Source organism: Caenorhabditis elegans, chromosome III, assembly GCF_000002985.6.
Source record: "Caenorhabditis elegans chromosome III".
NCBI classification, from domain to species: Eukaryota; Metazoa; Nematoda; class Chromadorea; order Rhabditida; family Rhabditidae; genus Caenorhabditis; species Caenorhabditis elegans.
The window spans coordinates 3,694,991-3,719,857 of record NC_003281.10 but is presented as its reverse complement, the minus strand read 5'-3'; the positions used below and the strand labels follow the sequence as shown (position 1 = coordinate 3,719,857).

General features: G+C 36.5%; 9 protein-coding genes across 10 annotated transcripts; 3 read left to right on the top strand and 6 right to left on the bottom strand.

The window, feature by feature from the left end:
* Positions 1 to 177: 177 nt before the first annotated feature.
* sike-1 (FGFR1 oncogene partner 2 homolog) lies at positions 178 to 1,206 on the top strand. The gene is made up of 6 exons (NM_065352.5): positions 178 to 257; positions 310 to 408; positions 458 to 635; positions 682 to 768; positions 815 to 919; positions 971 to 1,206. Exons 1-6 carry the CDS (start codon positions 185 to 187, stop codon positions 1,122 to 1,124), a joined length of 696 nt encoding a protein of 231 aa, NP_497753.1. The 5' UTR covers positions 178 to 184; the 3' UTR covers positions 1,125 to 1,206.
* nrde-1 lies at positions 1,108 to 6,395 on the bottom strand. 2 transcript variants are annotated; one of them, NM_065351.8, is made up of 14 exons: positions 6,356 to 6,395; positions 6,138 to 6,309; positions 5,546 to 5,695; positions 5,231 to 5,495; positions 5,062 to 5,176; positions 4,002 to 4,536; positions 3,672 to 3,905; positions 2,910 to 3,058; positions 2,614 to 2,741; positions 1,968 to 2,084; positions 1,809 to 1,922; positions 1,678 to 1,756; positions 1,446 to 1,630; positions 1,113 to 1,396 (listed from the first exon to the last, which is right to left on the bottom strand). In NM_065351.8, exons 1-14 carry the CDS (start codon positions 6,359 to 6,361, stop codon positions 1,264 to 1,266), a joined length of 2,382 nt encoding a protein of 793 aa, NP_497752.2. In that variant the 5' UTR covers positions 6,362 to 6,395; the 3' UTR covers positions 1,113 to 1,263. The 2 variants fall into 2 exon arrangements, with proteins under 2 accessions (NP_001348738.1, NP_497752.2); NM_001361894.4 differs by lacking the exons at positions 5,062 to 5,176; positions 5,231 to 5,495; positions 5,546 to 5,695; positions 6,138 to 6,309; positions 6,356 to 6,395 and adding an exon at positions 4,605 to 4,703 and having other exon boundaries at positions 1,108 to 1,396.
* Positions 6,396 to 6,505: 110 nt separating this feature from the next.
* On the bottom strand, positions 6,506 to 10,528 carry alkb-8 (Fe2OG dioxygenase domain-containing protein). Its single transcript, NM_065350.7, has 7 exons — positions 10,492 to 10,528; positions 9,833 to 9,966; positions 9,545 to 9,785; positions 9,375 to 9,491; positions 8,596 to 8,848; positions 8,274 to 8,542; positions 6,506 to 7,734 (listed from the first exon to the last, which is right to left on the bottom strand). The coding sequence occupies exons 1-7, from the start codon at positions 10,493 to 10,495 to the stop codon at positions 6,977 to 6,979; spliced, it is 1,776 nt and encodes a 591-aa protein (NP_497751.1). The 5' UTR covers positions 10,496 to 10,528; the 3' UTR covers positions 6,506 to 6,976.
* A 104-nt stretch (positions 10,529 to 10,632) lies between these two features.
* Positions 10,633 to 12,972, bottom strand: dph-1 (2-(3-amino-3-carboxypropyl)histidine synthase subunit 1). Its single transcript, NM_065349.7, has 4 exons — positions 12,891 to 12,972; positions 12,182 to 12,538; positions 10,931 to 11,542; positions 10,633 to 10,874 (listed from the first exon to the last, which is right to left on the bottom strand). The coding sequence occupies exons 1-4, from the start codon at positions 12,969 to 12,971 to the stop codon at positions 10,734 to 10,736; spliced, it is 1,191 nt and encodes a 396-aa protein (NP_497750.1). The 5' UTR covers position 12,972; the 3' UTR covers positions 10,633 to 10,733.
* Positions 12,973 to 13,073: 101 nt separating this feature from the next.
* wdr-5.1 (WD repeat-containing protein wdr-5.1) lies at positions 13,074 to 14,573 on the bottom strand. Its single transcript, NM_065348.10, has 4 exons — positions 14,458 to 14,573; positions 14,137 to 14,394; positions 13,433 to 14,090; positions 13,074 to 13,381 (listed from the first exon to the last, which is right to left on the bottom strand). The coding sequence occupies exons 1-4, from the start codon at positions 14,569 to 14,571 to the stop codon at positions 13,281 to 13,283; spliced, it is 1,131 nt and encodes a 376-aa protein (NP_497749.1). The 5' UTR covers positions 14,572 to 14,573; the 3' UTR covers positions 13,074 to 13,280.
* A 226-nt stretch (positions 14,574 to 14,799) lies between these two features.
* On the bottom strand, positions 14,800 to 16,294 carry C14B1.3 (F-box domain-containing protein). The gene is made up of 4 exons (NM_065347.4): positions 16,138 to 16,294; positions 15,819 to 16,086; positions 15,643 to 15,770; positions 14,800 to 15,595 (listed from the first exon to the last, which is right to left on the bottom strand). The coding sequence occupies exons 1-4, from the start codon at positions 16,200 to 16,202 to the stop codon at positions 14,902 to 14,904; spliced, it is 1,155 nt and encodes a 384-aa protein (NP_497748.1). The 5' UTR covers positions 16,203 to 16,294; the 3' UTR covers positions 14,800 to 14,901.
* A 391-nt stretch (positions 16,295 to 16,685) lies between these two features.
* Positions 16,686 to 17,598, bottom strand: C14B1.2 (Conserved plasma membrane protein). Its single transcript, NM_065346.9, has 4 exons — positions 17,433 to 17,598; positions 17,272 to 17,388; positions 17,086 to 17,217; positions 16,686 to 17,036 (listed from the first exon to the last, which is right to left on the bottom strand). Exons 1-4 carry the CDS (start codon positions 17,529 to 17,531, stop codon positions 16,788 to 16,790), a joined length of 597 nt encoding a protein of 198 aa, NP_497747.1. The 5' UTR covers positions 17,532 to 17,598; the 3' UTR covers positions 16,686 to 16,787.
* Positions 17,599 to 18,396: 798 nt separating this feature from the next.
* Positions 18,397 to 20,119, top strand: pdi-1 (Protein disulfide-isomerase 1). The gene is made up of 4 exons (NM_065345.7): positions 18,397 to 18,492; positions 18,539 to 18,922; positions 18,973 to 19,779; positions 19,830 to 20,119. Exons 1-4 carry the CDS (start codon positions 18,403 to 18,405, stop codon positions 20,004 to 20,006), a joined length of 1,458 nt encoding a protein of 485 aa, NP_497746.1. The 5' UTR covers positions 18,397 to 18,402; the 3' UTR covers positions 20,007 to 20,119.
* A 98-nt stretch (positions 20,120 to 20,217) lies between these two features.
* cyn-9 (Peptidyl-prolyl cis-trans isomerase 9) lies at positions 20,218 to 22,037 on the top strand. Its single transcript, NM_065344.5, has 6 exons — positions 20,218 to 20,312; positions 20,364 to 20,491; positions 20,537 to 20,740; positions 21,138 to 21,461; positions 21,727 to 21,864; positions 21,915 to 22,037. The coding sequence occupies exons 1-6, from the start codon at positions 20,225 to 20,227 to the stop codon at positions 21,960 to 21,962; spliced, it is 930 nt and encodes a 309-aa protein (NP_497745.1). The 5' UTR covers positions 20,218 to 20,224; the 3' UTR covers positions 21,963 to 22,037.
* The last annotated feature ends 2,830 nt before the right edge of the window (positions 22,038 to 24,867 follow it).

Here is a 24,867-nt window from a genome sequence, read left to right as displayed (position 1 = left end):
GCTACTCCATTTTTGGAGTTAAACTTCTGAATCTTCTCTTTTATCACAATTACGCTAATATAAACCAATAACTCCTGCGTCTCTCAACTCTCAACAATGTGCCAAAGGAGCGCCGTTGCACCAAATTATTTTCCCATTTTCAATTCTCATCGACTTCTTTATTTTCTGAATTTTCAGTTCAAAAATGGATAATCCATCTAAAGAAATCGACTTATTATTGCAATCTTCATATGATATGACAATTCTAACAAAACAAGGTAATCAATTGAATAATATTTTCCATTAATTCTGAATTAATTTCATTTTCAGGAGAGTACAACGTGGACAGCATGCTCAGTCGGGCTCATCATGTTGCTTCACGAATTTCATCAATGTATAAATATGAGAAGCTTTTACAGGACATGCAAGGTTGGATTAATTGGTTAAATTATATATAATATATTTTTTCAATGTACAGATCTCACAGTGAACGGAAATCGGCGCAAGCTGATTCTGAACGATCTACAACGGGAAAATAAGCAGATTATGGCGTTGCAAGACGAGAATCGTCAGTTGAGAGAAACGACACAGGAATATTTGGCCACAATGAGAAATATTCTTGATTCACACGCCGAGATTGAGGGCAGTATTGAGATGTACGCTGAAAATGAGAAAATTAAAATTGAAAATCTTAATTTCCAGGGGTCAAATGAACAGTGATATTGATGATGCAGATATTGATCGAATTATCTTTGAAATGGCGAACACAGACCAAGAAGCCAGATTGAAGTGAGAAATGTTCACTCTAAAAATAATTTAATATATTGATTCTCAGAAAGAAGGCACTGGAGATGGAGCTGATGATGGATGATCTCGAAAAAATGCGAAAAGAAGAGTATCAAGAATTGCAGCTTGCAGTGCAGAGAAACAAGAATTACAAGTAAGAAAATTATTGATTTTAATTTTAAAAAAAATGGTATCCTCTTTACAGAGAGCTCTTCAAGCTGGCATGCTTCTCCAATCAATCTGCAAATAGTATTTTAAATTCCGCTATGAAAATTATCAGCGAGGGAGACGGATTCGATGACGATGAAGCTCAAGAAAATGAAGATCTGAATGAGACAATAATTCATAAAAAGCAGTGATTTATTATCGAAAAAAAACATGTAAATCATAATGATACCAGCGGTGCTTTATACCTGACAAATAAATATTGAGAACTTGAAATTTTGAGAGAACATACTTAGTAGAACATTTCGAGGGAAAAAAATTAAAGAAAAACCATCACTTCGAGAACTCAAGCTTTGTTCCGTTTCTTTGAGCATAACCGTTGTGAACTCTAGGCTGACACTTAACAAACGGGCCTTTCAGATAACAATTGCATTCATCGACGAAGTGATTGATGTAGGCACGATAACTGCAATCTCGAATATTAATTTCAGCAATTAAGCCACTCTATTTCATACATAGGCTCAAGGAGCAAGAAGTCATTTGGACGATTGAAGCTCGGATCCAAAGATGGAATGTTGTATTGTTTCCGAATATCACAATAATTGTAGTTTATATTTCCATTCTTTCTCATCATTGTGAACATTTGTTCGACATAATGATTGAATTCGTTGAGCTGATCGATTTCTTCTTGAGTAGAGTTCTAAGAATTTATCTTGAAGCTACTATCCTGAATATTCAGTGAATTACCAGGCCATCGCACCAGTCTTGAGCCATCCAGAAAACATCGATGGATTGTGTCGTGCGAACGATCAGCTTCTTCCAGAATCTGAAAATTAAAAAAATAAAACAGAATTTTTAATTAGAATTCAGCCACTCACGCCAAGAAATCCTGTTTTTTGAATGTCGGAGTTCCACCGAAAGCAAAAATAATCGTGTGAAATTCGATTGTATTGTCGAGAAGCAGCTCGGTTAGGTATTCGGTCATTGCTTCGCTGAAAAATGGGAAAATTGATGCATATTTAATATTTGAAACTAACAAAAAGACACCGCCAAGATTTGTTGGAAAATAGTGAATGATTGCATTGACGATCGCAGTATTGTCGAAGAGATGTACAAGACGCCAATCAGTAAGTAGAAGGACACCTTGGACGGGGCTGAAAAAATAAAGTTTTAAACAAAACATATTTTTCGACTTCATTGTATAAAGATTGGAATTTTCGCCATGGGTCTCGCGACGCTGCGGCCAAAAATCGTTATAGTCAGCGTGCCGAGACCCATGTGTCGAAAATTCTCACTTTTAGGCGTCTGTGTAATAAGATATTCGAATAGTGAGAATAGTTAGATATTCGAAAAAATAGTGAGATTTTGGCAAAGAATCCGCCTATTTATTGATTATTTATTTATGAGAAACTTTGTATGAAAGTGTTCTTTAATATAAAAAATAGGCAAAAATTACAAGATTTTGAGTCGAAATTAACAAAAACCTTTGGATGAAATCACCAAAATGAATGGTATTTTTTTCATACATTCTGCTTTTTTTTAAAAATTATTTTGTGATAAAATGACATTTAGAACTGCCAAAAACCTGAAAAACCAACTCCTCGGAGAACACAGCGTAAATCTACACACAAATTTCAAATATGCTCTTTTTTTTTTGAAATAACCAACAACTAATTGATATACCTTTCTACAGCCTCTCTGTCTTTTTCTTTGAGTTTGACAACCGTTGAGACTGGCATATTCTCTCGACGAACACCACGACGCATTGCAATTTGAACATCAGGCAGCAGCAGTCCAAACACTTCGATTAGCTAGAGAAATTAGATTTTTATTTATTTTTTAAATACTTCATTATTCAAGTTAACATTTTTTTTGAGCTTTCGGAAACTTTTACATTTGGCCAGAATAAATAAAATAAGTTCTTTTTTTTTCACTCTACACCACTTTTAAATAAATCATGATTTTTCCTCAAGTTATACCTCTTCTAGCGTATAATAGCGTAGCAATCCAAAGTTTTGTCGGCGTTTTTGATCATAATTAGAATCTTTAACGCCAGGATACTTGTCGGCATGTCTATCACGCAAATACCAGAAACGTCCGAGAATATTTCCACAATAGGAATGCATCCCTGAAAGGAATTAAAGGAATTACAATTTCAGTTGAATTTATAAAATATTTAGAAATTCTCTTCCAGCAAGAATCATTACATTGGCGCCATGCATCATGGGCGTGGCTTCGACTGCTAACCTGCCGCGCGTGTTTCTCATGTCGATTTACGGTGTACTACACGTGAACAACTGAGGATTTATTTTTTTTTTGTTGCAACATTTTTAGTTTCCGCTAGGCTGTTTTCTTTATTTATTTCTGTATAGACCGTATATTTAACCACTATTCTAAATATTAAGTACAGAATTTTAGCCGAAACTGTGAAAATCGTGCGGAACAATAAACGTGTAGTATACCGTAAATCGACACGAGAACCGCGCGGCAGGTTTGCAGTCAAAGCCACGCCTCCTCTAAATCCCAGGTGTCACTGAAAAAATGAAAAAAATTCTTCAAAAATCTAAAAAAAACCCAAAAAAAAACATGTTTTCGATTCTAACCTTCACTATGTTTTTGGTGCGAAAAAAAACAATTTTTGCCAAAAAAATCCCCGAAAACCCAAAAAAAAGGTCAGCAAGCGCGCTCTAATGACAATTCTTGCTGAAGGAGAGCGTGTATATTTTTAAAAAAAACCTTACACGATTGAGTTTTCCTGACTAAATACTGTGGTCCCTCTCTAGTTCGTGCCATAAATTCACAATCATAGTTTGAACCACAAACCAATGGGCTCATAATTTTGCGAGTAGCAAGAACGTTGAATCCATCACTAAGACTAAAATCAATTCTATCGGTCATCGGGCCGTCGTCGGCGTTGAAGAATTGCTCGTTGGGACGAACGAAAAGGCGCATTTTGTTGAGAGGACTGTCATAGTCTGAAAAAATTTAAATCAATTTTAGTTAGATTTTGAAACAAGCTTAATACATATTTAAAAAAAAAACAAAAAAAATTCCATTTCTCAAATACTCACCTACAAATTGAACTTTGCTCGTCTTTTTTCGCTTATCTTCATACAAATTACGTCTCCACAAATTTGCGTTTTCGGCATTGGTAAATCTATGGAAATTCGTGCCGATCCTCTTTTCATAATTCAAAATTTTTCTCCAGGTCGGTCTTCTAAGCCGTGCAAGCTCCTTATTATCACCCTCCTCATCATAATCATAACGTCTTGTTTCATCAAATTGACTACTGGCTTGGAATGACGGATATTTGCTGACTTGTGATGGTTCAAAATTGCATTCATCGTTTTCTTCGCCCATTTCCATTTTCAGACTTTCCTTTGTAGTTGAGCTGAACAATATCTTTAAATCAGAATCATCATAAGCATCCATTTCATCATCATCTTTATCCATTTCCATTGGAACTTCTGTCGATGTTGTAGGCGCTGCTGGCACAAAAAGATGTTTAACCATTGCATTAAGTTGGCTTTGAGCTCTAGTTGAAAGTCGTGTACGTGGTGGACTTGTGTCTCGAGTAGTGCTATGCAGTTCCTCGAGTGCGATTGTCTGGAATCAATTTTTTTAAAATCGAAATCAGGAAAATCGAAAAATCGAAAAAATTTTTCTAAGCTTACTGATTTTCGTTTTCCCATTTTCGTTTTTCTCTGGAAAAAATCGAGAAAAGCTTCTTTTTTAAAAAGAAATATCTCAAAACAACGATTTTGGGAAGAAAAACTCCAAAATCTAAAAAATTGCATCAAAAAAACTGACCGTAATATTTAAAGGCGCATGGATTTATTCTGATGGGTCTCGCCGCGGAAAAACGGTTTATGGTAGTTTTTGTGTCTTTTTTCGTTTTTTTTTTCGAGAAAAACTTTATTTTTCGCATTTTTCAATTCAAAAACGAAAAAAGCGACATTTTTGTTTCCAAAAAATTACCCTCGAATTTTCTGAACTTTTTTTTTTCAATTGTTCGATTTTCAGGAAAATCGAAAAATTGTTTTCGAGTTTTGTTTCTTTTTTTACGAAGCTTTATTTGACAATTTCATAGTTGAGTGCCAATTTTATGCCATTTTCCTAAAATTCACTAACATTAAGCTCATCCTCCAGCTCGTCATGCTTCACATGGCTCAATGTCATTCCTTCCAATGATTCTAATACATCTCTTGTAGCTTCTGCCGTTGCTTTCCGCTCTTCTGCTTCTTTGCTAAAAAAATTTGAATTTTTATTTTAATTTTAAATTAAAAAAAAAATTGCTTACATCTTCGCCTCCCTCACTCGTTCCGCGAAATTTTCCATTTCCATTTTCTGCACTTTCTTTTGAATTGCATTCGTTCTAACTTCATCAAAAACATTTCCAACTTTAAAACATTTCAGATCGTGATCCGTGATACTGGTCATTTCAAGAAGAGATGTAACTGTTTCCTTATAGAATTCCGCCAGCCAATCATGTAAAACCGAATCTTCCGTTTGCTCGATAAGTGGCTTATGAGCTGCTGTCAGAAAATCGAGAAGCTGGTTCTCCGCTGAAAATTTAGTTAATTATGTTTTAGTCAAAAAAAGTTTTGAAAAATACTTTTAATACTCTCCATAGCCTTCACAAAATGCACATCAGTCCCACCAAAGTGATCGACGACACATGGAATGAATTCACGATATCTTTGCTTTTTTTCGGCAGGGATAAGCTTTCTCTCGAGACGCTCAGCGAATGTTAATGGATCGATTTCTGAAATTATTGTGATTTTTTTTAAAGATTCATAGCAAAATTTTTTGGTTTTCCAATATCTCAAAAAAAAGATTTTTCAGAAAAAAAAAGCTTAGAATTTTGAAAATTTTTGCTCTTTTTAGAAATAATTGTATGTTTTCTTATGTTTTTTCTCTTCAACTTTTTTCGATTTTCTGAGTAATCGAAAATGTTCGTTTTCCGATTTTCTTTGAAAAAATCGAAAAAAAGTATCTTATTCGGAACCAAGGATGTCGGTTTTTAATTATTTTAGAAAATCGGGAAACTAAAATTTTTAAAAAATCGACTTTTTGAAAAGACAGCTTTTTAGTGAAAAATTATAATTTTTCGTATTTTTTACACATCTACAACAAGATTTTGGAACTGTTCCGATTTTTTTTCCATCGAAGAGCTAGATTTTTCCAAAAATCCCCAGAAATCGTACTAAATTGTTTGCCGAATCGCTGAGCCTCTTCTCTTTCGATTCTCTCCAAATACCGTTTCTTACACGCCTCCCTTTCTTCTTCCTTCTCTTTCAAAAGTCTTGCTCTCTCTTGTCTCTCCTCTTCATCTTCTTCCGAGTCTTCTGAATCGGGAATAGCGTTGAGCCAATCGATCTGAAATTTCAGAATGGGAACTTGAATTGCCAATTATTTAGCTTACCTCCATCGCTAAATTTCAAGTTTTAGCGCAGTTTGAGAATCTGAAATTTCAAAAAAATAAATCGAAAAATTCTTTGAAAAATTCAAAAGTAAGATAAATATTGGAAGGATATAAATATACCACCGGAAAAAAAATAAATATAAAATTATAAAACGTAAAAAATTAATTCATTAGAAAACAATAAATGCCAAAACAATCGAAAAAACAACAACATGGAAGAATGACTGTGTAAAACATCTACCACGACCATGTGTCGATTTACACAGTTCGTGTACTCCTCGAGGAGAAGTGTGAATCCACTTTCCCTGATTCGTATCGTATTTGGACTTCAAATCGCCGGTTCCACTCATATTTATAGTGTTTTCTATGCTTCAAACAAACAAGATTTTGTAGAAGGTTTGAGATTTTTAATTTTTTTAAAATCGGGGTTTTAAGCGAAAAATCAAAAAAAAAGGATTAGAAAACATACAATTTTCTTCTATTTAACAATGAGAAAAATGGCAAAATTGAATGTCAAATGCAAAAAGTTAGAGATCTTTCTCCTCGAGGAGTACACGAACTGCGTATATGCGTGGCCGTGGCAGAGGTTTTCCACTTCCAATAGAAAAAACTTTAAAAAAATCAAATTTTCTTCGCAATAATAATATAATTTCCCTGCTCCTTCTCAACACTGATCAGCTTGCAACCCTGCACACTTTCAATCAATTTCTCAGCTTCTCCTTCTCGAAACACATGATAATACCGGAGAAATGTCTCTCCTTTCTGATCAATTGTCCATGGAACTAACACATCCTGCTGCTCAAAATCCTTCCCATCATGAACTTTCAGTCTGTTCGTTGTCTGCGTCTCTTCTGACGACACCGCTGGAGCCGCCGCCACGTCATCCTTATTGCCACGCATCTTCGCATACTCCGATTGACTCTGATCCATAGACCACACGGTAACACAGATCTTACTTCCAGGCTTTACAACTCTCAGGAGCTCCTCAATAAGTCGTTTTCTTCTTTCAAAAGTTGCAATATGATGGAGTACAGCAATAGAAATCGCCGCGTCAGCTGATTCATAACGGAACGGGAGTGCTAGAGCATCACAGCGAGCCACGTGGCAATCCTTTTTCCGAGCAATATCGCAAAGTCCCATGCACATATCACATCCGATCTTTAGTAGTCCGTCTTTTGGAATCAAATATTTGCCATTTCCACACCCAACGTCATACATCACACTTCCACGTGGAATTTCATTGATGAACTGTTTCACAGCTTTCCAACTTGAATGTCTCGTCTCGTCGAAATGGGAAGCAATATTCTCGTAGACATCCGAAACGTACGAATTTTCCAGTTTTAATGCCAAATCTTCATTTGATGGAACACTCATTTCACCTGGAAAAATTAAAATTTATATATTTTTGAAATATAAGTGCAAAATTAATTTTCAAAGAAACTATTTACACGATGAGAAGTGTTAAAACATTTAGTTGCGCTCACGTGGTGTCGGAGTGTCTCATTTCAGCTTGATCTGCGTAGATCTACAAAAATGCGGGAGAAGAGACGCAGAGTTCTCAACTGATTTCGTATGGTTAAGAACGTGCTGACGTCACATATTTTTAGGCAAAAAACACCCGCATTTTTGTAGATCAAACCGTAATGGGACCGCCTGGCACCACGTGTGCGGTGCGATACGACTTTAAAGAAGGGCGCATTTATATGGTCTCGCCACGCGCCATCTATTGAATTTTGGAGCGCGTGGCGAGACCATTTCGAATCAATGTGCCCTCCTTTAAAGTCGTAGAAGTGTAGAAAAAATACACTGTATATTATATTGTTTTGCTGAAATGCTTGGTTATAAACCTTTTTTCACTATTTTTAATTTTAAAATTCCCCCGAAAAAAAATGTTTTTTTTTTCAACATCAACTCCTACCTTTCCTATCCCAATCGCAAAACTCTTTCCACTCGCACTCGCAAGGTTTTCGTCGAATCTTCCGAAGCGTCAGTGACACTCTAGTTTGTCGTGGAACAACTCGATTCGTTCGTGGATCAACATCATACTTCCGATTGACAATTCCGTGCTTCCATCTGTATCGGGACTCTCCTTGGATTAGACACAGTGATCTAGCTTTTAGAAGGACTGGAGCAATTCGAGCCGAGTTGGCTCCGTCTTTGAATTCCATTACTACATCGGAGAGGAGACTGCAAAAGGGATATAAAAATTGATAAAAAATTCAGTTGAAAAAATATAAAACCTAATAGAAACAATTGGATCATCAAATGCTGAATGTGTGTCATAATGTGAAGGAATTCCATGTCCTGACTCATAGACATTTGCAGTCACTTGATCTGGACGTTCTGTGATATATTTATCAGAAATCAGCCGATCAATTAGTGAATTGATAACTGGAGGAATTGGATCTGCCTCTTTCCATTCTGATGCAGAATTTGTACTGTAGTCAAAGACATGTCCGAAGTGAACGACGGCTCGATGTTTGAGAGATTGGACTGAAAATATGTATTTTTTAAAAATATTTTCAGATTTATAGTTTTTAAAGTGTTTTTCCTGACATTTATATTCTCCAAAAAAATCTCTCTCGGAATTATAAAAAAACGAAATTTTGTGCAAAAAATTAAGATTTTTAAAATAATGTTTCAAACTTTTAAAAGTTTTTTCGTGTTTTTGGTGAAAAAAATTCTTCGAAAATTTTTTCGCGCAAACACGCTCCACGGCAAATCGAAATCGGTCCGCCCCAAACATGAAGGTCTCTAGGAATTTGGACACTTTTCAAGCATTTTTCATCTTTTCTGTCATTTTTGCATTGTTTTCAATAATTTTTATGCTGAAATTGAATGAAGAAATTGATTTTTAGATCATTTCGACATTAAAAAAACATTGAAAAAAACTGAAAACGAAAAAAAAATTGCAGTTTCGCCACAAAATACCTAACGAGACCCATAGTTCGGGGGCGGAGCGCTTTCAATTAGCCGTGGAGCGCATTTCCACCTCATTAATTTCCATTTTCTGTCTTACCACTCGGATGATTTGTCACAAGATCTACGAGTTCTTTCTCCAAATCGCTTGAAACATATTCCTCAATTATTTTCAAGTTGGCCGGCCGAAAATCTTCGCATTTTGTCGCTTCCGGCACTGGAAATTATAGTTTTTAGTTTTTTTTTCAGAAGTTGTATAATAAACCCTACAATTTTCGACATAAGAAATAGCAAATGGCTGATGAGAATTCTTAAGTGACGGTGGAATAAGACCATGCAATTCCGTACGAACTTGAATGGATTTTTCAATCGAAGAGCATTGCACAAATGAATATGACCGTTTATTCGGGTAGACAATGAACTCGGCGAGCTCGTCAAGTGGTAGAAAAATCTCTTCGAGTTCTTCAAGGGATACTCCACAGAGGATACTGCTATTGCTGACGAGAAGATACTGGAAAAGAAGGGATTTTATAAGTAAATTATTGTAGAAATGCTCACTTTAGTCGGCTCTGTGGAAATCTGCACATCTGGATCGTGTCTTTTCAGTTGTTCAATACTTTTATGAACCTTTTTCGCCAGTTTTCCTCCTTCAAACCGCTCTCCAATTCGTTTCGCTTTTTCTTCATTGAAATCTGGAATAAAATTGTTTTCTTTAAATTTTTGGAGGTTGTAGAATGCCAAATGTTTGTAAGCAGACGAATTGCTTTGAGAAACCTCTTCCACGTCTCGATGTACACTGCTCGTGTAGTCCTCGAGGAGGATTTCAGTTTTTGAAAATTGAAAAAGTTTTTTTTTTCAATAAATAAATTCGATTTTTTCAAAAGCAATTTTCATCTTTTCCTAATCAAAATCATATTTTTAGTAAATCTAGAGGTTACGCGTTTTTTCTGTATAATTCTTCTATTTTATCTTATGGTTTTTTAAAAGAAAAAGCGATTGAAAAATCGGAAAATTTTGGTTTTTTTCTCGATTTTCTCTGAAAATACCGATAAAATGAAAATTAATTTTAGTGAAAAATCGATATTTTTGTTCAAAAACTGTATCAAATCACTCTACAAAAAAATGCACACTTCTCCTCGAGGAGTACACGAGCTACATAAATCGACACAGCGCCAATCTTCCACTTTTTTCATTTTAGGGTTGAAAAATGAACTCACACATGAAAGCTCTCGACTGTGAATCTTAGGTTTTGATCTGAAAATGAAATTAAAATTTGAGAAAAAAAAACTTTAAATTTAAAGATAGCGTTCAGAAGTTGCAACAACTCTATAACAGTCAGTGAAAAATAAAATAAAATAAACAAGGTTTTAAGAAAAACTTTCAACAAAACCAAATTTTGAGTAACAAAAACAAAAATCAAACAAGAAAAAAATTATTAAATATTCAATTAAAAATCAAATCAAGATGCTTCTGTTCGAACAACAATATGAGGTTTCCGTTTCTCCCGTTTCGGACGGTTCGCTTCATTATTATTCGTCCAAGGACCCAGGGAATCATTCGAATAATAGTCCATTGGCCAGTGATCTGAAGGCACCGAAATCTGAAAATTTAAATTTAAAAATTAAAAAAATTAATAAATAGTCACTTGAAACTCACATTATCGAGAGCAACCGCGAGTTCAAAAGGATAGAGCAAAGGTTTCGGGAACTGAGTTCCCCAATCAATCGATAATCTAGGACACGCTACTTGCACCCAACAGTCTACTTCTGGGAACATTGCCAGCTTTTCCGGGAAGATTTCTGACAGTAAGACTCTCAGAAACTTCTTTCCTTTTCTCTCCAGCTGTGCTTCAAGTTCTTCAACAACTTTCAGGTTTCCTTGTCGTCCAAGAGTTCCCTGAATAAGGCCAAATGTCGTGCACTTCCTAGCAATCTCAATCGAGCCAATTCGATTTTTCCGCATTAAATCATGATCATAAAACTCTCGTGTCAACTTTCTTGAATAAGGATCATACTGGAATGCTTCAATTTCTGGATTATGAATCATAATTGATTCGAGATGAAATCGTCCATCTCCAAGATAGACAATTGCATCGTATTTCGATGCATCCAATCGTGGAGACGTACATCCCAGAACTTCTCCAGGTGATAATGGTTTACATTGTGGAATATCAATGCGAATTGAGCTGTCATCTTTGTTGAATGTGGTTCGAAGGGTTTGAAGTGAAGGGATGAATTGAACAGTACTCACGACGACAAGACGTTTTCCCTGAAAATTTGAGATTTGAAGAAGGAAAAGAATTGGTTGTAAATTGGGTGTCGGTTTTCAATTTTAATCGAAAATTTTAGTTTTTCCGATTTTTTGAAAAAATTTCGGGAACCCTTTACTTTTTCTATTTTTTAAAAAGCAATTTTTCGTTCTTTCGACATTTAGAAAAATATATTAACAATGAACTAGTGGCCGCCAAACCTCTAAAACGATCGTGTGTCGATTTACGCAACTCGTGTACTCCACGAGGAGAAGAATTTTAGTTTTCGGCAAAAATTCAAGAATTACAGTTATTTTAGCCAGTTTTCTTGTATTATTATTAATAAAATAATACATGACTGTATTTTATCTAAAAACTGCTAATGTGTTGCATATTTATAGTGTTTTAGATGAAAATTTCCGTTTTCACGGTTGAATAGCTACCGATTTTCAATTCCTATAGATTTTCAACAGTGACAATATTGATTTAAATATAAAACACTGAACAATTTTCAAAAAATTGACGAAAATGGCCCAAAATCATGCATTTCAGCCGTCCAAAAAGCGTAAAATTCTCCTCGAGGAGTACACGGGCTGCGTAAATCGACAAAGGACCGTGTTAGGGGTTTCCAACGGCCATTGTTTCTATTCCTTATGTACCTGAAAATTCTCCTTCACACAATCGATCAAATGTGATAGATTAATGTGAATATTCACAAACACATAAAGCATCGCAATACCATCAGTATTCTGAATCGGTACGAGACAACTGTGCCCATAATGAACTAATAGATCACATCCCATTGATTTTGCAGTGTAATCGTCGACGCAGCAGGCTCCATAGGTGACGTCACCCATGATTACTGTATCACAGCCAGTGTACTTTTCCAGAATATCGGCAATTACGCAGGCATACATAATGAGTCCTTCTGGAAATTGGAGTGCAACGTATTTGCTCTCGGTCGATCGAATTTTCCATATCGTTTTTGGAACTTCGAATGTGTAATTTGAGGGGAGCTGAAACGTTATCATTCGTTGAATATTATAGAAACGCAGAAAAAAAACCCTTTTGAAATCCACGTGGAAACGGGCTAACGATGGGTCTCGTTAGGTTTTTGGCGGCAAAACTGGATGTTCAAAAGTTTTCAGTTAGTTTCCCCGATTTTCAAGCATTTTTCGTTGTTTTTAATGATTTTTATGCCGAGATTTATGAAAAAATTTATTTTTTGACATCAAATCATTAAAACCAATTGAAAATGCTTTGAAATCGGGCAAGAATAATTGAAAAATTCGATTTTCGGTTTCTTAACCTAAAGAGACCCATAGTTCAGGGGTGGGGCGTTTACTTAGAAAATCTGCGATTTCTTACAATTTTCAGATCTTCTTTAAGATTGGGATTATTTGCAATTTCCTCAACTAGCGTCGAAATCTGTGTAGCCCGAGTTGCCATTCTAAAATTTTCAGCCTCAATCCAGAAAAATAAAATTAAATCTGAAAATCAAATAGAATATCGAAATAAAACGAATCAATTGAATGATCATCTCAATCATCCCACGGAAATTAATATTTATGGATTTTTATATTAGGAAGAATATATAAGGAATGACAGAAAATACGAAGTTTCAGAAAAAAAAGTGTCTGGCCACCGCGCCTCTATAATCAAGGAATATAGGAGATCAAGAAGGAAAAGCATATATACACGGTGACCAAGGGGTAAATATAAATCAAATTTTCGAAATTTTAATTAAATTTAAACAATTTAAACATCCGAGCGCCATATATGAATCTTGTTGTCTGGCTCGAGAGCTCCTGAGGCAATGATGTTCTGAACTGGATGACAATCGGAGGCTAGCACGGGTTCTGAAATGGAAAAAATTTAAATTTGCATTTTTATTTTATTTTTCGACTTACGTGTGTGTCCTTCAAGACATTGAACTATTTCCCGAGTCTGGAGATTCCAGATGTAGATCTTACAATCTTCGGAACCACTGATGATCCATTTTCCACCGGTAACAGAGAAGTTGGCGAAGATGCAATATTTGCTATTCTCGTGTCCAGTGTATTGTTTCAGGGTTTTTCCTTTCGAGAAATCCCACAATTTCAAAGTGCTGTCGAGGTTCGATGCGAGGATGTATTTTCCGTTTGGAGAGAACTTTACAAATGCCACCGGAGGATTCTCGTCGTCGACCAGAGTCTTGATGCATTGCCCATTGGCAGTGTCCCAGATACGAACTAGACCATCGTAGGATCCCGATGCGATGAGGCTGCCGTCTCTGTTGAAAGACACTGCTGACACTGGATCTGAGTGTGCTGGGAGGGTTTTTATGCACATTCCTGTCTTGACATCCCAGATACGAACGGATTCATCGAATGATCCGGAGACAACGAGCGATGATTGTGGGTTGAAATTGCAGCAGAAGACGTAGTTATTGTGTCCTTTCAAGGTTTTGGTCATTCTCGACGTTACAATTTCGAAGATTTTCAGTGTTTTGTCGTCGGAAGCAGAGACAACACAACGGCTGTCGGAACTCCATGCTATATCGTTTACACCCAGTTTGTGGCCGGTGAGCTGAAAATTTAAGGATTAATTGTAATTTTCATGAGCGGAAACATACAGTTCGCTCACAAATCATGTGATCCATGTTCCAGATTTTGACGGTTTTGTCCGCGCTGCTTGTTCCGAGATACTTTCCACATGGGGAAAATTTAGCTGAAGAAATCGATTTTGTGTGTCCTTCCAATGTACACATCAGCTTATAATTTGCTGAACCCGAGGCTGAAGCTCCGGCGGCGTTTGGATTGGGAGTTTGGGCACTGGCACCTGGAGCGGGTGTGCCAGTCGGATTTGATGGCGAAATTGAATTGGGAGAAGTCTGGAAATTGACTATTGTGAAGTCTTATTCAAAAATATACTATTTAACAATAACGAAACCTACAGATGGAGCAGGAGCTGAAGAACCTCCATCCGGAGCATTTGGTACTGTTAATTGATCGATTTGTTGTGTTGGCTGTTGCTCGGCAGCTGAAGCAGCATTTTCGCTGGTATCCATATCTGAAATCACAGCAAAAATCAAAAATTAAGTTGAAAAATGAAGAAATTCATTCAAAAAATATAAAATAGAAATCGTCGTAAGATGCAATGTGCGGTACGCAGAGGCAAGGGTGCATGCACAGCGAACACACAATTTGACGCGCAATGTTTTTGCAGTTTTTTTTTCGGAATTTCTTTTTTTTCGTTAATGAACTCATGTCATGACATGTATCCGTGTCTGATACGTGTTAAAATATTTATATATTCATTCGATTACAGATATAACAAACTTTTCCAGTCATACAAACACTTTATAAAACAGTTAAGCGAAAAATTGTCGGTGCATTATTTAATCTTCCTCGTCTTCATCTTCATGACGAGCCACAGCGGGAGGAATTCCATACATGTGACGACCACGACGAAAGAGTGGCATTCTAAAAACTCCGACTCTTGGCGGTACTTCATCATCGTCATCATCCTCGTCTTCAGCGTTAGGATTCTCGTCTTCATTGCATTTTTCGGAATCAACAGCGAGTGGTTTAACTATTGGCTCATCAGGCAGAATAACTTCGACTTGAATATTGGCAACTTTTGGTCCGTAGAATCCTCTCCAAAATTGTCTATCTTCACCTTCATTCAGAATAGTTAAATGTCGAATTCCAGACGGGTAATCGTCAAACTCAATTGTCCAATCTTCCCAAGGTTGACCAGTCCATTGAGCCCATTCCTTATTTACAGATTTATATCTTTTATGATCAGTGTTGCTCATAGTTTGTACATGGCCAAATCTTTCAATCCACTGAGTCTCGTGATAGTTCAACTGAGCAGCAAATGAGAGCCTGGCTGCACAATCATTACGATGATTGACTTTCTGTGTAATTCTAATTCTCGGGCGAACGTGATCCAAGATCCATGGGTCAATTCCAGAGTTCACCAAATCGATGAAAACACTGATTGAGCTCTCTGTGAATGAAAATACGAAGCACTTGGAAACATCCGGATGTGGTTCACAACCGTTTCCTCCATCTCTTTCCATGTGGATTCTGAAATTGTAAATATTGATTATTTTAAGAACAAAGTATTGACATACCCACTGCCATTCGCTCTGATTGAAAAATCATCTGAACGGAGAGTTCCACTTATTGTGTTGTCACGTGCATTTTCAAAATGAGAAATGAAAAGCGGAGTGATTGGTGAGTAGCCTCTTCCAGACAGAACCTGAAGTAAAACTTTGTAATTTTATTACTATAAAATGCGATAACCTACTATTTTTTTAATATTAAAATTAAAACTTGAAGTGTCAATTTCATTGTCTTCATTTCCAACAAACTTCTTCTGTGTCGCTGCTCTTCTCCACTCCAAAGATGGAAGAACATTTGATATATTTAAAATTCGAGCATATTCAATCCAAAACGAGTCACTTGATATCAAATCATTGAATCGATGGCAAGCCAATTGGCAGTTTAGAAGTGATTTTTTGTCCAGCCTTCGGAAAATTGGCGAGAAACATTCGTTCGGCACAGTTTCTGCATCTCTGAAATAATTCTAGGTGAAAAATTGATATTTTAATTAAGAAAAAACTCACATTATCACTGGAACATCGGTTTTGAACTGTAGACTTTGCATTATCGATGAGAACGCTTTAAACATTTGGGGTCGATGAGAACAATATTTTTCGATTTTAAAGAGAAGAAATGAGTCAGAAGGAGAGAGACGCAGAGAATGGAAGTCTTGCGAAATGCGCATGCATGTGATATTCGTGTTCCAAAAAACTATCACGCTGTTAATATTATTATTTTAAAGCAAAAATATTAATAAGAAAATATTCAATGCTATTTTGAGAATGAGAAAAAAACTTTCTGACAAAAATATTGAGAACCTCTAGATATTCAACTTCTTTATATATTTTATTTTTTTCCTCATCTTGCTGACTGCAACTTTTTAGATTAGTTGATATATATTTGTCTTTCTCTTCTCTTAGTTTTACAGGTTACGAAACATTGATGATCTTCCTTATCCAAAGATACGTGGACAGCAAGAAATAACTTGTCCCACTTTCTAGGTTATCGCCGCCAATACCAAGGTCAAGCAATTCATGTTCTTCAGATTTGTGTTTCTAAAAAGGAAAAAAAAACGAATAACCGTGTTTATGAAGAAATACTCGTGCAATAGGAACCTGTCAAATTGGAATAGATTAGTGATGCTATTTACAAAAATTTTGAACATGAATTAGAACTAGTGATTATCATCAAATTCCGTGGATAAATCACTGCGGAGATCAGGGTTCGGAATGGCGATTTGCTCATCCTCTCGGACTTCCAAAGCCATCTCGAAATCTTCATCTTGAACGGGACCTCTTGGAATCTCTCTTGTTGCAATACTGGTCAATGGGACATTATAGTCGGGGGAATCGTAGGCAACGTGTGAACTGAAGGTGTTCCGTTTCTTGCGCTCAGTTTTTCCTTCGCTCAGTGACATGAGTGCCTAAAAATTCAATTATCTAGCTTTAATCTTTAGTGTAATCATTTTTTACCAGCTTAATCGTGATGAAAACGTAAATCAGAGCAACGAGAATGATGTTGAGATAGACTGCAAACCAAATCCTTGTCGCCTCATCCTTCTTCAGATTTGTCATCAAGCCGTCCGACGATCTGCGCGACGTGGCCTAAAAACGGTTGTGTCAATATGACCCCTCCCACCGTCGATGTTATATACTTACTGTACTCTTTCCGAAAAGACCTGTCACAGAGTCAAACATTCCTCTTGTTTTCTCAGCTGCCGTATTCAACCACGACGGCACCTCCACGCGTTGACCGAACAATTCGATACTATTATCCTTTAATATTTATGTGTTTTGATATATCCTCATTTTGAGCCCACCTTCGAACGTAATCCTTCTGCCATCGAGTCTTCAGTCTGGTTTCTCACATAGAAACATTGAATTGAAACAACCAGCAACAGGATTAGTGGGATTTTCATAGCGGAAACCTGAATATAATGTAATATGTATGTGACAAAATCACGAAAGAAAAAAGAATTTCCAAAAAAAAATGAAATTAGAAATCATTGAAACAAGTATTTGATTGTCCACTCGGACTACACTGTATACAGCGCTTCGAGACCATATCTTTAAATCCGGTGCGTCTTTAAAAGAGTGATTATTTGACCCAGTTTTTAAAGTCATTTTTTGAGCTAATTTTAGTTCCAAAAACAACTTTTTTGATAAACTTGCCCATTCCGAATAAATTTTTTGGGTTCAGAATAATTTTAAGTTGAAGATAAGCATAATTATATTCGAATAGACTCTCATTTCCGGGCCGTCGACGTTCCTTTAGCATTGTAGTTGCACAAACTTTCAGTTCGATGTGTTTTGTTCATTTTCTCACTGTTTTAAGGTTTAGAACACAATTAATTTTCCATTAAATGCGCGAACTCTCATCTCAATAAGTCATAAAGGTCGCCACGGTGACGTCCACGTGGACATCTCCCGTACACGCGTATGCTGACGTGTCAATACTGCACTGTCCATTCGTCTTGCAGTTTCGCGGTCCTCGTTGTCTCTGCCGGGGCGTTCACGGTCTCTTCTCTTTCTCTCGTTACTCTGTTTTACAACGTGCGCTTATTCTCCTTCTCTTCTCGTCGCTCGCACTCTTCCTAGCAGGTTGTGAACGACGAGGATTTTTTAAAAGAAAAATTGACTGCGTTTGTCAATACTCATACCCTACTTTTTTGATCGCAAAGTAATGGCTAACGTATTGTTTGCACACTTATCGTTGTCTATACCTCTTTTCTCTTCAATGATAACTTCCTCAAATTTTCTATTACTATTTTTTTAAATTTTCAGGTAATTATGTCACTGTCAGTGTCCTTTATCTTCCTCCTGGTCGCATCAATCGGAGCAGTTGTTGCTGACAGCGAAAACGTGCTTGTTCTCACTGAAGTATAACATTTATTCTGATCATTATCTTCTAAAAAACTGTTTTCAGAGCAATTTCGAAGAAACTATCAATGGAAATGAGTTTGTTCTAGTCAAATTCTATGCTCCATGGTGTGTACATTGCAAGTCTCTTGCTCCAAAGTACGACGAAGCCGCCGATTTGCTGAAGGAGGAAGGATCCGATATCAAGCTCGCCAAGGTTGACGCCACCGAAAACCAAGCTCTTGCATCCAAGTTCGAGGTCCGTGGATATCCAACTATCCTCTACTTCAAGAGTGGAAAGCCAACGAAATACACCGGAGGACGCGCCACCGCTCAAATTGTCGATTGGGTCAAGAAGAAGAGTGGACCAACTGTTACCACTGTTGAGTCAGTTGAGCAACTCGAGGAATTGAAGGGAAAGACCAGAGTTGTTGTTCTTGGATACTTCAAGGTATTTTTTTACATAAAAAGTACAACCTATTTAATTTATTTATTTTTCAGGACGCGAAATCTGATGCTGCTACCATCTACAACGAAGTTGCTGATTCTGTCGATGACGCATTCTTCGCCGTTGCCGGTTCTGCTGAGGTTGCTGCTGCCGCATCTTTGAATGAAGATGGAGTCGCTCTTATCCGCACTGATGGAGACGACAGCGAGACTAGCACAATTGCTGAAGCTGAAATCACCAACACCATCGCTCTTAAGCAATGGCTCCACGCTTACAAGCTCTCTGCCGTGACCGAGTTCACCCACGAATCTGCTCAAGAAATCGTCGGAGGAGACCTCAAAAAGTTCCACTTTTTGATCATCCGCAAGTCAGACTCTTCTTTCGATGAGACTATTGCCAAGTTCACTGAGGTCGCTAAGAAGTTCCGTGCTAAGATCGTCTTTGTTCTTCTCGACGTTGATGTTGAAGAGAACGCAAGAATTCTCGAGTTCCTCGGAGTCGATGCCAAGAACACCCCAGCCAACAGAATTGTCAGCCTTGCCGATCAAGTTGAGAAGTTCAAGCCACAAGAAGGAGAAGATTTCGAAGCTTTCACCAACTCATATTTGGAAGGAAAGTCTGCTCAAGACTTGAAGGCTCAAGATCTTCCAGAAGATTGGAATGCACTCCCAGTTAAGGTTCTCGTCGCCTCCAACTTCAACGAAATTGCCCTTGATGAAACCAAGACTGTCTTCGTCAAATTCTACGCCCCATGGTGCGGACATTGCAAGCAACTGGTTCCAGTTTGGGATGAGCTTGCTGAGAAGTACGAGTCCAACCCAAATGTTGTCATTGCAAAGCTTGATGCTACTCTCAACGAGGTAAGAATTTTGAAAGTATCAATATTCATAATTATTATTTCCATTTTCAGCTTGCCGACGTCAAGGTCAACTCTTTCCCAACCCTGAAGCTGTGGCCAGCCGGATCTTCTACCCCAGTCGACTATGATGGAGACAGAAACCTCGAGAAGTTCGAAGAATTTGTCAACAAGTATGCTGGATCTGCTTCCGAATCTGAAACCGCATCTCAGGATCACGAAGAGCTTTAAATTAATAATATATATGTTATTTATTGTTTGAAGTCACGGCGTTGAATTGTGATTACTCGTTTTTTTTTGTTTCCATCCGTATATATTATATATATAAAACCCTAAAAATTGAATCCCGGAGAATGTTTTTTGTTTCGTTGAGGCTTCTGTGAAATTATATTTCTTTATTTCGGAATTTAAAATTTCGAATCGAAACCAAAACCATTTTCAGGCTGCGAATGGCCGCTGAAAAAAGAGTGTTCCTAGATATTTCAGTCGATGAGAATCTGATTGGAAGAATTGAAATACGACTTTTTGTCGAAGATGGTTAGAAATCTGCCCAGAAAATTAATTTAAAAAAAATCAATTATTTTTCAGCACCTAAAACATGTGAAAACTTTCGAGCATTGTGCACAGGAGAAGTCGGAATGACTCCAAATAATAAAGCACGGCTTCATTACAAACAAAACGAATTTCATAGAATTGTAAAGAAGTTTATGATCCAGGTCCGGCGGTTTTTAGCTGAAATTTTTGAAAAATTGACGATTTAGGGAGGAGACATCACAGAAGGAGATGGTAGAGGAGGATTCTCGATCTACGGACGATACTTTGACGATGAAAAGTTCAAATTAAAGCACTCAAGGCCCTATTTGTTGTCAATGGCCAATAAAGGACCAAATTCAAATTCTTCTCAATTTTTCATCACAACGGCTGCAGCTCCACATTGCAATGGAAAACATGTTGTTTTTGGAGAGGTGCATAATGGATTTTAAAGAATATATTAATTTTATAATTATAAAATCATGATTTCACGAGATTCTAACATAAAGGCGCAGAGATTTATTCAGATGGGTCTCGGCGCGAAAGACAGTTTATGGTAGTCATTTTTGAAGTTTTGCGTCTGTTTTCACTTTGTTAAAAATTGTTTTTCAGTTTTAAAATAAAAAGTAATGTTTTGTTCATAAAATCATTTTTACAGGGAAAACCGATTTAAAACGATTTCAAAATAACAGAAAAATGAACAAAAAAACCAACTACTATAAATTTTTAGCACGCCGAGACCCATCTCTTTAAAGCCGTGCGCCTTTAAGTCAAAATCTGTTGAAATTACGATACTTTTATACTTTAATGTTAAAATAAATTGAATTCCAGGTTGTCAAAGGACAAAACGTTGTAGATTACATCGACAATCTTGCGGTTGATGATAAATCGAAACCACTCGCAAAAGTTTTGATCTCCAATTGTGGAGAACTCGTGAAAAAGAAGAAACCATTGAAGACAGATGAAGAGCTCGCCGCTGCTCTCGAAGAGAAAAATAATAACGCAAGGGACAATGAGATCCCGAAATGCCCGAAATCTTGGCTCTATCGTGATGATGACAATGAGAAGAAGCATGAAATGAGAAATGATAAGAGAAGAGAGTATCGATCGAGAAGATCAAGATCTAGATCTCATGAGAAGAATCGCGACTATAAGGTTTATTTTGTAATGAAAAATTCGGTTCCAGGTCTCGCCACGAAAAGAACCAAATATTTTCGAATCAATCGATCAAGAATTGAATTTCGCTGATTTTTCGATTTTTAATGGAAAAAATTTGCAAAAAAAAAAGTTTACTTGATTGGAGAAATCTAATTTTTAGCATCTTCCTGTCATTTCTCCATTTTCCACCAAAATTAATTCCCGATTTTTTGAAACTATTTTAAAGTTAAATTTCTTAATTTCTTAAACTAGATTTTTTCAGAAAGAAAATCGAGGAGATTCTTCGCGAAGCCAACCTCGCAGAGATGAAAACGGAATTACTGTACGTGGGCGTGGAGGAGTACGCTTCCGACGCGAAAGATCTGCGACTCCGGAGCACTGGAGAAGAAATGCGCCGACGGTATTTTAAATCTGAATAATTATAATTTTTAAATTGAATTTTTGTTTCAGAAATGGGTTCACGACAGCCACAAACATCCAGAAGAAGATCTCGTTTAAATCTTTTTTTTAAAATTAATTTAATTAATTCGTTGTTTTTATTTCCAGCTCGGTGCAATACAAATTTTTTAGTTTATTATTTTTATAAATAGAAGAAGAAACAACGGAAAACACGCATTTCTTGTGGCAGTCTTCCGGTTTCTCTTCTCAGATTTGTACCTGACACGGATACCTTTGATCTCTCTCTCTCTCACCTCACTCGTTGAATAATTTGTGAGAACCTGGCATATTCTTTTGTCGGGGGCTCAGAGACAACTCCTCCTACTCGAGAAGCTTCGAAAAGAGAGAACAAAGACTAAAAAATCGTTATGCTTGATTTGATTCCGGTACTCCCACTGGTTTTGTTTGGAGTTTCTTTATTTTTTTCGAAAATTGGTTGAACTTTTTTTTTCAACTTTCTTACAAAAAATATTTTTTGAGTTTAGAAAACTAAAAAAAAGGTTTTTTTCTGTTTTCAGGTACGTTTTCTGGAAATTTCTAGCGTTATTCTTGGCCTCACGGCCTCCACCACGAGAAATGCGCACACTCTCTCGCTTTTTGTTTGCGCGTTTGCGGACGACCACCTTGCCTCGCCGCCGCTTTCAACAGATATTCATGAAATTGAGCTAGAATCGCTATTTTTGAACGAAATTTTGAATTTTTTTCACAGAAATAGTGAAGTTGATAAAATGGGAAGGCGGAACTTACAATAAATAGTTAATACGAGCTGTTTTTCAGTGGTTTTTAGCAAGAATTAGATGGAATTAGAAGAATTATGGACAGAAGAGCACTTTTTTAGATTGAAAATTGTTAAATATGATACGATGAGTGTATTTGAACGGTTTAAATAAAGAAAATATGTACGACTGTGGCTTCGGGTTGATTCTCGCTCTTCTCGTGGTGAAGTGTATGTACTTTATGGACTTTGAACAGCTACAACTTTTTTCGCGTTGGAGATAGAAACTAGCGGTGAACTGACAAAATGAACATCACAAATAGGTGAACATTTCTTAGTTGACAATTTTTTGATATCTCGTTCCACTAAAAAGATACAGCTATGATTTGATGAATGAAGTCCCAGTTACAGTACCCTCTCTTAAAACCATCAAATCTCTGTCCTCGCTGAAGATACAAAAATATTTTCAACTGAGAAAATGTTAAGCAGATAAAAAACAACATTTACCAGCAAAAACTACATTTCTATCTACAAAAATAATGGAGATTTTGACTTTTGAAAAGTGATCATCTTAAACCGGCCATATCAAAAAATCCTAAACATTAAAATTGGTTTTTTTATTGGGAAAATACTCTATATAAGATATCTAACACATTTGCAGTTGACTACTTTCTTCTAAAGTCTTTATTTTTTGAGTTATGAACTGATCTCTGATTTTCTCATAAGTACGACTTTTGGGGTCTATATTATCTGTCTTACTAGTTAGAAAAATATTGTCAACAGAAAAAATGTTCACAATGTCAAACTGAACATTTTGTTAGTTGACAACTTTTTTGTAACTTTCATAGAAGCGGAGATAGGAGCATCCAAAGTGTGAGGGCGCAGTAGAGCGGGTACTGTAGTCGCCACCCAACCTTCTAGATCAAAAAACATATTTTCAACATTGACCAATTTTTATGTGTGATATGTCAATTTGTGCGTATTAAAAATTATTACAATCGTATTTTTTCCGATTTTTCAGTCCAAGCCAAGAATTTCCTGAAAATTGCGAAAAACCTGAAAATTTGGTCATTTTAGTACTGTAGTCAATCTTCTAGATCAAAAAACATATTTTCAACATTGACCAATTTTCATGTGTGATATGTCAAAATGTGCGTATTAAAAATTAGAACAATCGTATTTTTTCCGATTTTTGAAATCTTTCATTTTACGGTCACTAGCTTCCGGAAAGTGCTGAAATTTTGAGCTGTAAATGTTTGATGTCAAAAAAAGTTTCTCTCATAACTTATTTATTGGGGTTTTTTTGTATTAACTCATTAATTGGGAATATATTGAATACATTTTACAAAAAAAATTTGGGAAAAAATCTTAAACTTGCTCGTTTTAGAGGGGAATGTGTAATATTATGTTCACTCTCTTCACTTATTTCAATGACAAAACTATTCTGTGAAATTTATGCCAGACTGTAGAGGACAGTACTCTGCATCCGTTCCAATTGTTTCTTTTCAGAAATATGCATTTTCCTTTCTTCCCGACTCCTTCTAAGTGAGGTGGTTGAGCGCGCACTCTCGCCATGCTGTGGAGGTGAGAGACGCAGAGACCGCCTTTTTCTCTGCGCTCTCTCTGCGCATTTCTCGTGGTGGAGGCCGTGTGGCCTAAAGCCTAGGAATGGCCGCGAGAAGAAAAAAAACTCGGCCACCATTATTTTCACGGCTATGTTCCAAAATCCTCTTTCTGTGACATAAAAAACTATAGATATTATACATATTGTAGAGACGCAGAAAACTGAAACAAAGTGCAGACGCGCTCCACGGACAAATGAAAATGCTCCGGCTACCGTAATTTGGGTCTCGTTGGGTATTGGCGGTAAAGTCGTTAGTTTGAATTTTTTCAATGGTTTTCACCGGTTTTCTAGCATTTTTGAACATTTATTCCCGTTTTTCATACAAAAATTATTGAAAAGAGAACTTTTTCTACATTAATTTTCAATAATTCACTTTGGCTTTGAAATCGGTGAAAATAATTGAAAAAGTCTGAATTTACGGTTTTGCCGCCAATACCTAACGAGACCCAGCTGTTGTGGGAGGAGCGTTTTCATTTTGCCTTGGAGCGCTTTTGCGCTTAGATTAGTTGTTTGAGTCGCTAATGTAATATTAGAAATATCTGAAATCAAAGCACAAAAAATAATATTGAAAATCGGATTAAACTAACAAAACACATGAGAAGTAGGCGGCCTTTTTCGGCAAGTGT